The sequence below is a fragment of the Oncorhynchus tshawytscha genome, linkage group LG22, assembly GCF_018296145.1.
Source record: "Oncorhynchus tshawytscha isolate Ot180627B linkage group LG22, Otsh_v2.0, whole genome shotgun sequence".
Taxonomy (NCBI): Eukaryota; Metazoa; Chordata; class Actinopteri; order Salmoniformes; family Salmonidae; genus Oncorhynchus; species Oncorhynchus tshawytscha.
The window spans coordinates 44,406,924-44,419,288 of record NC_056450.1 but is presented as its reverse complement, the minus strand read 5'-3'; the positions used below and the strand labels follow the sequence as shown (position 1 = coordinate 44,419,288).

The 12,365-nt window shown below is 49.5% G+C and overlaps 1 protein-coding gene across 1 annotated transcript in view; it reads right to left on the bottom strand.

Moving 5' to 3' along the window:
• Positions 1-3,506: 3,506 nt before the first annotated feature.
• Positions 3,507-12,365, bottom strand: part of LOC112238629 (IQ motif and SEC7 domain-containing protein 1-like) — a 61,673-nt gene continuing 52,814 nt past the window's right edge. Inside the window, exons 12-13 of the mRNA XM_042303595.1 lie at positions 5,224-5,273; positions 3,507-4,238 (exon numbers count right to left, since the gene is read on the bottom strand). Coding sequence (XP_042159529.1) covers positions 3,507-4,238; positions 5,224-5,273 — 782 coding nt within the window. The remainder of the gene's footprint in view (positions 4,239-5,223; positions 5,274-12,365) is intronic.

Genomic DNA, 12,365 nt, shown 5'->3' with positions numbered 1-12,365 from the left:
GAATGTCTTTATAACTATCAACCTCTATACTGTCCATGAGTCACTGAATGTCTTTATAACTATCAACCTCTATACTGTCCATGAGTCACTGAATGTCTTTATAACTATCAACCTCTATACTGTCCATGAGTCACTGAATGTCTTTATAACTATCAACCTCTATACTGTCCATGAGTCACTGAATGTCTTTATAACTATCAACCTCTATACTGTCCATGAGTCACTGAATGTCTTTATAACTATCAACCTCTATACTGTCCATGAGTCACTGAATGTCTTTATAACTATCAACCTCTATACTGTCCATGAGTCACTGAATGTCTTTATAACTATCAACCTCTATACTGTCCATGAGTCACTGAATGTCTTTATAACTATCAACCTCTATACTGTCCATGAGTCACTGAATGTCTTTATAACTATCAACCTCTATACTGTCCATGAGTCACTGAATGTCTTTATAACTATCAACCTCTATACTGTCCATGAGTCACTGAATGTCTTTACAACTATCAACCTCTATACTGTCCATGAGTCACTGAATGTCTTTATAACTATCAACCTCTATACTGTCCATGAGTCACTGAATGTCTTTATAACTATCAACCTCTATACTGTCCATGAGTCACTGAATGTCTTTATAACTATCAACCTCTATACTGTCCATGAGTCACTGAATGTCTTTATAACTATCAACCTCTATACTGTCCATGAGTCACTGAATGTCTTTACAACTATCAACCTCTATACTGTCCATGAGTCACTGAATGTCTTTATAACTATCAACCTCTATACTGTCCATGAGTCACTGAATGTCTTTACAACTATCAACCTCTATACTGTCCATGAGTCACTGAATGTCTTTATAACTATCAACCTCTATACTGTCCATGAGTCACTGAATGTCTTTACAACTATCAACCTCTATACTGTCCATGAGTCACTGAATGTCTTTATAACTATCAACCTCTATACTGTCCATGAGTCACTGAATGTCTTTATAACTATCAACCTCTATACTGTCCATGAGTCACTGAATGTCTTTATAACTATCAACCTCTATACTGTCCATGAGTCACTGAATGTCTTTATAACTATCAACCTCTATACTGTCCAGAGTCACTGAATGTCTTTACAACTATCAACCTCTATACTGTCCATGAGTCACTGAATGTCTTTATAACTATCAACCTCTATACTGTCCATGAGTCACTGAATGTCTTTATAACTATCAACCTCTATACTGTCCATGAGTCACTGAATGTCATTTTTTGTGTGTCTTCCTCTTCCTCTAGTCTCTGAGTCTGGAGAGCGAGTCAGGCTTTCAGTGAGTTAGTATCTTCCTCTTTCTCTCTTCCTCTTCAGTGAGTTAGTATCTTCCTCTTCAGTGAGTTAGTATCTTCCTCTTCCTCTCTTCCTCTTCAGTGAGTTAGTATCTTCCTCTTCCTCTCTTCCTCTTCAGTGAGTTAGTATCTTCCTCTTCCTCTTCAGTGAGTTAGTATCTTCCTCTTCAGTGAGTTAGTATCTTCCTCTTCCTCTTCAGTGAGTTAGTATCTTCCTCTTCCTCTTCAGTGAGTTAGTATCTTCCTCTTCCTCTTCAGTGAGTTAGTATCTTTCTCTTCCTCTTCAGTGAGTTAGTATCTTCCTCTTCCTCTCTACCTCTTCAGTGAGTTAGTATCTTCCTCTTCAGTGAGTTAGCATCTTCCTCTTCCTCTCTTCCTCTTCAGTGAGTTAGTATCTTCCTCTTCCTCTCTACCTCTTCAGTGAGTTAGTATCTTCCTCTTCCTCTCTACCTCTTCAGTGAGTTAGTATCTTCCTCTTCCTCTCTACCTCTTCAGTGAGTTAGTATCTTCCTCTTCAGTGAGTTAGTATCTTCCTCTTCCTCTTCAGTGAGTTAGTATCTTCCTCTTCCTCTCTACCTCTTCAGTGAGTTAGTATCTTCCTCTTCCTCTCTACCTCTTCAGTGAGTTAGTATCTTCCTCTTCAGTGAGTTAGCATCTTCCTCTCTTCCTCTTCAGTGAGTTAGTATCTTCCTCTTCCTCTCTTCCTCTTCAGTGAGTTAGTATCTTCCTCTTCAGTGAGTTAGTATCTTCCTCTTCCTCTTCAGTGAGTTAGTATCTTCCTCTTCAGTGAGTTAGTATCTTCCTCTTCCTCTCTTCCTCTTCAGTGAGTTAGTATCTTCCTCTTCAGTGAGTTAGTATCTTCCTCTTCCTCTTCAGTGAGTTAGTATCTTCCTCTTCAGTGAGTTAGCATCTTCCTCTTCCTCTCTTCCTCTTCAGTGAGTTAGTATCTTCCTCTTCCTCTCTTCCTCTTCAGTGAGTTAGTATCTTCCTCTTCCTCTTCAGTGAGTTAGTATCTTCCTCTTCCTCTCTACCTCTTCAGTGAGTTAGTATCTTCCTCTTCCTCTCTTCCTCTTCAGTGAGTTAGTATCTTCCTCTTCCTCTCTTCCTCTTCAGTGAGTTAGTATCTTCCTCTTCCTCTCTACCTCTTCAGTGAGTTAGTATCTTCCTCTTCAGTGAGTTAGTATCTTCCTCTTCCTCTTCAGTGAGTTAGTATCTTCCTCTTCAGTGAGTTAGTATCTTCCTCTTCCTCTCTACCTCTTCAGTGAGTTAGTATCTTCCTCTTCCTCTCTACCTCTTCAGTGAGTTAGTATCTTCCTCTTCAGTGAGTTAGTATCTTCCTCTTCAGTGAGTTAGTATCTTCCTCTTCCTCTCTAGCTGAATGTGAATCTGTGAGGAAACCGGAGGTGGAAGTAACACAGCCTGAGCAAGTCCCACCTCTTCCTGCCTCTCCCAGAGCGCTGGCGGCCATATTGGATGACCTGGACGTGGCCCCTCTTAAACCTGTAGTTGTCCTGGTCTGACGACCTCAGTCTGACGAGCGGTGCCCCCTGGTGTCTGGGAGGGTTGTTGCGTCTCCTGACACTCACACCACCGTGCTGATGCGGTTGATAGGCTTGGACTTGGAGCTGGTGGTGCTGCCCGACCCCGTGCTGCTGTTGCCCCCGCCAGACCCCTGCTGCCCTCCCTGGAGCTGGGGTGGGTGGCTGGGCGGCTGGCTGGGCGGCTGGAGCTGGAGGGTGTAGGGGGAGAGAGGGGTAAGCGGGGTGTGAGGGGAAGAAGGGGGGTAAAGGGGAGTGTGGAGGGGAGGGGGTATGGAGGAGAGCGGGAGGTACTGGGCGTGGCTGTGGGTGTCGGCCTGTGGAACGTGCCGGGCGGAAGGGGTCTGTGGGGGCGGGGCGGCAAAGATGAAGTGAGTCTGGTGCTGAGGGTGTTGGGCGAGATGGGGGCTGAGAGAAAGGCCGGGATGGGGGCTGTGGTTGTGGGAATGAGCGGTAAGATGAGGGACATGGTTGTGGGCGTGAGGGTGGGGCTGCGAGCGCGAGAGAGTAAGAGGGAGCTTGGCACCTCCTCCTCCTCCTCGACCGTGAGTGAAGTGTGTGTGGTAGAGGGTCGGGGGCCCCGGGGAGTGAGGAGAATGTGGAGAAAGGGGTGGAGGGGGGCAGCCTACCCCCATAGAAACCCCCATGTTGGTATAGAACCCCCCCTGACCCTGTACACCATGCTGCTGCAGCTGGGAGGGAGCAGGACTGGGGCCCGGCCGCTTGGGGACCCCAACCAGGGGGCCCCTGTGGATGGTATGAGGCCCAGGGGCCCCCTGGGCGGTGGAGGAGGGCTGGCTGGGAGCGGCCCCTGTCTGGGTGTGGTAGCGGTGGTGATGATGGTAGTAGGATGGAGGAGGCTGCTGCACTGCGGTACTGTTGTGGCAGTACTGGGCGTGCAGGGCCTGGATCTTGGAGGGCCCTCCTGGGTCGGAGTTGCTGAGGGCGGAGGGGGAGTGTGGGGGCGGGCCGCCGGTGGTGGGCGGGGGACAGGTGCAGGGTAGTGTGGCAGCCCAGGTGGGAGGAGAGGGGGGAGAGAGGGGAGAGGACCAGGGGGCTTGGTGTTGGAGCGCTTGCTCCCGAACAGGGAACCAAGGAAGGAGCCTCCACTGCCCCCTCCCCCTCCAGACCCGCTCCCCAGGGCTCCCGTCCCCCCTCGGTCTCCACTGCTGGGACCCAGTGCCGTCGTCCCAGTAGCGGTATTGTGATTTAGCCCCGGCCCACCCCCCACTCCCGTCCCGGGGCTCAGGATGGGGTGGTGAGGCCGGTAGTCTTGGATGTCATAGCAGCCGGGTGGCATTACACCCCCAGCCATGTGGGGGCGCTGATGAGTCCTGGGACTGTTAATGATGGAGCCCTGACCAGAGAAGGATAGGAAGAGAGAGATGAGAGATGAGGAGAGAAAGAGAGGAGGGGAAGAGAGAGACAGAGGGGAGGAGGGAGAGAGGAGAGAGAGGAGACAGAGAGGAGGAGAGAGGAGAGAGAGGAAAGAGAGACGGAGGGGAGGGAAAGAGGAGAGAGGGGAGACAGAGGGGAGGAGGGAGAGAGGAGAGAGAGGAGAGAGAGACAGAGGGGAGGGAGGGAGAGAGGAGAGAGAGGAGGGAGAGAGGAGAGAGAGGAGACAGAGAGGAGGAGGGAGAGAGGAGAGAGAGGAGGAGAGAGAGGTGAGAGAGGAGAGAGAGACAGAGGGGAGGTCAGTAAAGTGCTGTTTTTATTTCATCATTATAAGGACAGAACACACACCTCCGACACTGACAACAGATGCTAAATAACACCAATAAAGTTAACAGCTTAAAGGACATGTCTATGTTACTGCCATCAGCAACTGGTGAGGCAAACACATGCATGTAAGGCCCTTTCAATCCACCACGATATCAAGCAGTAGTGAATAGTACCATGCAGGGTATTGAAAACATCCAGAAGCATCATGCCATATTGCAGGAACACCCCCCCTTCTAGCAGACCAACACTGACTCCCCCTTCTCCTGTCCCCTCTATATCAGACTAGCAGACCAACACTGACTCCCCCCTTCTCCTGTCCCCTCTATATCAGACTAGCAGACCAACACTGACCCCCCCCTTCTCCTGTCCCCTCTATATAAGACTAGCAGACCAGCACTGACCCCCCCCTTCTCCTGTCCCCTCTATATCAGACTAGCAGACCAACACTGACCCCCCCTTCTCCTGTCCCCTCTATATCAGACTAGCAGACCAACACTGACCTCCCCCTTCTCCTGTCCCTTCTATATCAGACTAGCAGACCAACACTGACCTCCCCCTTCTCCTGTCCCCTCTATATCAGACTAGCAGACCAACACTGACCCCCAGACTAGCAGACTTACTTCCATAGTGCTGTCCAGGGAGCCAACACTGTTCCGTCGGCCCCGCTTTCCTGCACCAAGGAATAACAAAAGTCATATGTTGTGGTGTTATGTAGACGGTGTTATGTAGACATTGTTGCTGTGTCAGTGAAAACAGGAACAGCAGGTGGATAACTACAGTTCTCCTGTAGGACAGTAGGTGGATAACTACAGTTCTCCTGTAGGACAGTAGGTGGATAACTACAGTTCTCCTGTAGGACAGTAGGTGGATAACTACAGTTCTCCTGTAGGACAGTAGGTGGATAACTACAGTTCTCCTGTAGGACAGTAGGTGGATAACTACAGTTCTCCTGTAGGACAGTAGGTGGCTAACTACAGTTCTCCTGTAGGACAGCAGGTGGATAACTACAGTTCTCCTGTAGGACAGCAGGTGGATAACTACAGTTCTCCTGAAGGACAGCAGGTGGATAACTACAGTTCTCCTGTAGGACAGCAGGTGGATAACTACAGTTCTCCTGTAGGACAGCAGGTGGATAACTACAGTTCTCCTGAAGGACAGCAGGTGGATAACTACAGTTCTCCTGTAGGACAGCAGGTGGATAACTACAGTTCTCCTGTTGGGACAGCAGGTGGATAACTACACTCCTGTTGGGACAGTGGATCTCCTCCTGTTGGACAGCAGGTGGATAACTACAGTTCTCCTGTAGGACAGCAGGTGGATAACTACAGTTCTCCTGTAGGGTGGATAACACAGTTCTCCTGTTGGGACAGCAGGTGGATAACTACAGTTCTCCTGTTGGGACAGCAGGTGGATAACTACAGTTCTCCTGTTGGGACAGCAGGTGGATAACAGTTGGGACAGGTGGATAACTACAGTTCTCCTGTTGGGAGCAGCAGGTGGATAACTACAGTTCTCCTGTAGGACAGCAGGTGGATAACTACAGTTCTCCTGTTGGGACAGCAGGTGGATAACTACAGTTCTCCTGTTGGATAACTACTCCTGTAGGACAGCAGGTGGATAACTACAGTTCTCCTGTTGGGACAGCAGGTGGATAACTACAGTTCTCCTGTAGGACAGCAGGTGGATAACTACAGTTCTCCTGTAGGACAGCAGGTGGATAACTACAGTTCTCCTGTAGGGACAGCAGGTGGATAACTACAGTTCTCCTGTAGGACAGCAGGTGGATAACTACAGTTCTCCTGTAGGGACAGCAGGTGGATAACTACAGTTCTCCTGTTGGGACAGCAGGTGGATAACTACAGTTCTCCTGTAGGACAGCAGGTGGATAACTACAGTTCTCCTGTTGGGACAGCAGGTGGATAACTACAGTTCTCCTGTTGGGACAGCAGGTGGATAACTACAGTTCTCCTGTTGGGACAGCAGGTGGATAACTACAGTTCTCCTGTAGGACAGCAGGTGGATAACTACAGTTCTCCTGTAGGACAGCAGGTGGATAACTACAGTTCTCCTGGATAACTACAGGACAGCAGGTGGATAACTACAGTTCTCCTGTTGGGACAGCAGGTGGATAACTACAGTTCTCCTGTTGGGACAGCAGGTGGATAACTACAGTTCTCCTGTAGGGACAGCAGGTGGATAACTACAGTTCTCCTGTAGGGACAGCAGGTGGATAACTACAGTTCTCCTGTTGGACAGCAGGTGGATAACTACAGTTCTCCTGTTGGACAGCAGGTGGATAACAGGGACAGCAGGTGGATAACTACAGTTCTCCTGTTGGGACAGCAGGTGGATAACTACAGTTCTCCTGTTGGGACAGCAGGTGGATAACTACAGTTCTCCTGTAGGGACAGCAGGTGGATAACTACAGTTCTCCTGTTGGGACAGCAGGTGGATAACTACAGTTCTCCTGTTGGGACAGCAGGTGGATAACTACAGTTCTCCTGTTGGGACAGGGTGGATAACAGCAGGTGGATAACTACAGTTCTCCTGTTGGGACAGCAGGTGGATAACTACAGTTCTCCTGTGGATAACTACACACAGCAGGTGGATAACTACAGTTCTCCTGTTGGGACAGCAGGTGGATAACTACAGTTCTCCTGTTGGGACAGCAGGTGGATAACTACAGTTCTCCTGTAGGGACAGCAGGTGGATAACTACAGTTCTCCTGTTGGGACAGCAGGTGGATAACTACAGTTCTCCTGTTGGGACAGCAGGTGGATAACTACAGTTCTCCTGTAGGGACAGCAGGTGGATAACTACAGTTCTCCTGTTGGGACAGCAGGTGGATAACTACAGTTCTCCTGTAGGACAGCAGGTGGATAACTACAGTTCTCCTGTAGGACAGCAGGTGGATAACTACAGTTCTCCTGTAGGACAGCAGGTGGATAACTACAGTTCTCCTGTTGGGACAGCAGGTGGATAACTACAGTTCTCCTGTTGGGACAGCAGGTGGATAACTACAGTTCTCCTGTTGGGACAGCAGGTGGATAACTACAGTTCTCCTGTTGGGACAGCAGGTGGATAACTACAGTTCTCCTGTAGGGACAGCAGGTGGATAACTACAGTTCTCCTGTTGGGACAGCAGGTGGATAACTACAGTTCTCCTGTTGGGACAGCAGGTGGATAACTACAGTTCTCCTGTTGGGACAGCAGGTGGATAACTACAGTTCTCCTGTTAACTACAGGGGACAGCAGGTGGATAACTACAGTTCTCCTGTTGGGACAGCAGGTGGATAACTACAGTTCTCCTGTAGGACAGCAGGTGGATAACTACAGTTCTCCTGTTGGGACAGCAGGTGGATAACTACAGTTCTCCTGTTGGGACAGCAGGTGGATAACTACAGTTCTCCTGTTGGGACAGCAGGTGGATAACTACAGTTCTCCTGTGGACAGCAGGTGGATAACTACAGTTCTCCTGTAACTGGGACAGCAGGTGGATAACTACAGTTCTCCTGTTGGGACAGCAGGTGGATAACTACAGTTCTCCTGTTGGACAGCAGGTGGATAACTACAGTTCTCCTGTTGGACAGCAGGTGGATAACTACAGTTCTCCTGTTGGGACAGCAGGTGGATAACTTCTCCTGTAGGACAGTTCTTCTCCTGTTGGGACAGCAGGTGGATAACTACAGTTCTCCTGGGACAGCAGGTGGATAACTACAGTTCTCCTGTTGGATAACTACAGTTCTCCTGTTGGGACAGCAGGTGGATAACTACAGTTCTCCTGTTGGGACAGCAGGTGGATAACTACAGTTCTCCTGTTGGGACAGCAGGTGGATAACTACAGTTCTCCTGTTGGGACAGCAGGTGGATAACTACAGTTCTCCTGTTGGGACAGCAGGTGGATAACTACAGTTCTCCTGTTGGGACAGCAGGTGGATATAACTACAGTTCTCCTGTTGGGACAGCAGGTGGATAACTACAGTTCTCCTGTAGGGACAGCAGGTGGATAACTACAGTTCTCCTTCTCCTGTTGGGACAGCAGGTGGATAACTACAGTTCTCCTGTTGGGACAGCAGGTGGATAACTACAGTTCTCCTGTTGGGACAGCAGGTGGATAACTACAGTTCTCCTGTTGGGACAGCAGGTGGATAACTACAGTTCTCCTGTTGGGACAGCAGGTGGATAACTACAGTTCTCCTGGGGACAGCAGGTGGATAACTACAGTTCTCCTGTTGGGACAGCAGGTGGATAACTACAGTTCTCCTGTTGGGTGGATAACTACAGTTCTCCTGTTGGACAGCAGGTGGATAACTACAGTTCTCCTGGGAGCAGGTGGATAACTACAGTTCTCCTGTAGGACACAGTTCTCCTGTTGGTGGATAACTACAGTTCTCCTGTAGGACAGCAGGTGGATAACTACAGTTCTCCTGTTGGGACAGCAGGTGGATAACTACAGTTCTCCTGTTGGGACAGCAGGTGGATAACTACAGTTCTCCTGTTGGGACAGCAGGTGGATAACTACAGTTCTCCTGTTGGGACAGCAGGTGGATAACTACAGTTCTCCTGTTGGGACAGCAGTTCTCCTGTGGATAACTACAGTTCTCCTGTTGGGACAGCAGGTGGATAACTACAGTTCTCCTGTTGGGACAGCAGGTGGATAACTACAGTTCTCCTGTTGGGACAGCAGGTGGATAACTACACAGTTCTCCTGTTGGGACAGCAGGTGGATAACTACAGTTCTCCTGTTGGGACAGCAGGTGGATAACTACAGTTCTCCTGTTGGGACAGCAGGTGGATAACTACAGTTCTCCTGTTGGGACAGCAGGTGGATAACTACAGTTCTCCTGTTGGGACAGCAGGTGGATAACTACAGTTCTCCTGTTGGGACAGCAGGTGGATAACTACAGTTCTCCTGTTGGGACAGCAGGTGGATAACTACAGTTCTCCTGTTGGGACAGCAGGTGGATAACTACAGTTCTCCTGTTGGACAGCAGGTGGATAACTACAGTTCTCCTGTTGGGACAGCAGGTGGATAACTACAGTTCTCCTGTTGGGACAGCAGGTGGATAACTACAGTTCTCCTGTAGGGACAGCAGGTGGATAACTACAGTTCTCCTGTTGGGACAGCAGGTGGATAACTACAGTTCTCCTGTTGGGACAGCAGGTGGATAACTACAGTTCTCCTGTAGGGACAGCAGGTGGATAACTACAGTTCTCCTGTAGGACAGTTCTCCTGTAGGACAGCAGGTGGATAACTACAGTTCTCCTGTTGGGACAGCAGGTGGATAACTACAGTTCTCCTGTAGGGACAGCAGGTGGATAACTACAGTTCTCCTGTTGGGACAGCAGGTGGATAACTACAGTTCTCCTGTAGGACAGCAGGTGGATAACTACAGTTCTCCTGTTGGGACAGCAGGTGGATAACTACAGTTCTCCTGTTGGGACAGCAGGTGGATAACTACAGTTCTCCTGTTGGGACAGCAGGTGGATAACTACAGTTCTCCTGTTGGGACAGCAGGTGGATAACTACAGTTCTCCTGTTGGGACAGCAGGTGGATAACTACAGTTCTCCTGTTGGGACAGCAGGTGGATAACTACAGTTCTCCTGTTGGGACAGCAGGTGGATAACTACAGTTCTCCTGTAGGGACAGCAGGTGGATAACTACAGTTCTCCTGTTGGGACAGCAGGTGGATAACTAGGTGGACAGCAGGTGGATAACTACAGTTCTCCTGTTGGGACAGCAGGTGGATAACTACAGTTCTCCTGTTGGGACAGCAGGTGGATAACTACAGTTCTCCTGTTGGGACAGCAGGTGGATAACTACAGTTCTCCTGTTGGGACAGCAGGTGGATAACTACAGTTCTCCTGTTGGGACAGCAGGTGGATAACTACAGTTCTCCTGTAGGACAGCAGGTGGATAACTACAGTTCTCCTGTTGGGACAGCAGGTGGATAACTACAGTTCTCCTGTTGGGACTGGATAACCTTCTCCTGTTGGGACAGCAGGTGGATAACTACAGTTCTCCTGTTGGGACAGCAGGTGGATAACTACAGTTCTCCTGTAGGGACAGCAGGTGGATAACTACAGTTCTCCTGTTGGGACAGCAGGTGGATAACTACAGTTCTCCTGTTGGGACAGCAGGTGGATAACTACAGTTCTCCTGTTGGGACAGCAGGTGGATAACTACAGTTCTCCTGTTGGGACAGCAGGTGGATAACTACAGTTCTCCTGTAGGACAGCAGGTGGATAACTACAGTTCTCCTGTAGGACAGCAGGTGGATAACTACAGTTCTCCTGTTGGGACAGCAGGTGGATAACTACAGTTCTCCTGTTGGGACAGCAGGTGGATAACTACAGTTCTCCTGTTGGGACAGCAGGTGGATAACTACAGTTCTCCTGTTGGGACAGCAGGTGGATAACTACAGTTCTCCTGTTGGGACAGCAGGTGGATAACTACAGTTCTCCTGTTGGGACAGCAGGTGGATAACTACAGTTCTCCTGTTGGGACAGCAGGTGGATAACTACAGTTCTCTTGTAGGACAGCAGGTGGATAAGTACAGTTCTCCTGTTGGGACAGCAGGTGGATAACTACAGTGCTCCTGTTGGGACAGCAGGTGGATAACTAGTTCTCCTGTTGGGACAGCAGGTGGATAACTACAGTTCTCCTGTTGGGACAGCAGGTGGATAACTACAGTTCTCCTGTTGGGACAGCAGGTGGATAACTACAGTTCTCCTGTAGGGACAGCAGGTGGATAAGTTCTCCTGTACAGTGGATCTCCTGTTGGGACAGCAGGTGGATAACTACAGTTCTCCTGTTGGGACAGCAGGTGGATAACTACAGTTCTCCTGTGGGACAGAGGTGGATAACTACAGTTCTCCTGTTGGGACAGCAGGTGGATAACTACAGGACAGCAGGTGGATAACAGGTGGATAACTTCTCCTGTTGGGACAGCAGGTGGATAACTACAGTTCTCCTGTTGGGACAGCAGGTGGATAACTACAGTTCTCCTGTTGGGACAGCAGGTGGATAACTACAGTTCTCCTGTTGGGACAGCAGGTGGATAACTACAGTTCTCCTGTTGGGACAGCAGGTGGATAACTACAGTTCTCCTGTTGGGACAGCAGGTGGATAACTACAGTTCTCCTGTTGGGACAGCAGGTGGATAACTACAGTTCTCCTGTTGGGACAGCAGGTGGATAACTACAGTTCTCCTGTTGGGACAGCAGGTGGATAACTACAGTTCTCCTGTTGGGACAGCAGGTGGATAACTACAGTTCTCTCCTGTAACTACAGGACAGCAGGTGGATAACTACAGTTCTCCTGTTGGGACAGCAGGTGGATAACTACAGTTCTCCTGTTGGGACAGCAGGTGGATAACTACAGTTCTCCTGTTGGGACAGCAGGTGGATAACTACAGTTCTCCTGTTGGGACAGCAGGTGGTTGGGACAGCAGGTGGATAACTACAGTTCTCCTGTTGGGACAGCAGGTGGATAACTACAGTTCTCCTGTTGGGACAGCAGGTGGATAACTACAGTTCTCCTGTTGGGACAGCAGGTGGATAACTACAGTTCTCCTGTTGGGACAGCAGGTGGATAACTACAGTTCTCCTGTTGGGACAGCAGGTGGATAACTACAGTTCTCCCTGTTGGGACAGGGATAACTACAGTTCAGGTGGATGGAAACTACAGTTCTCCTGTTGGGACAGCAGGTGGATAACTACAGTTCTCCTGTTGGGACAGCAGGTGGATAACTACAGTTC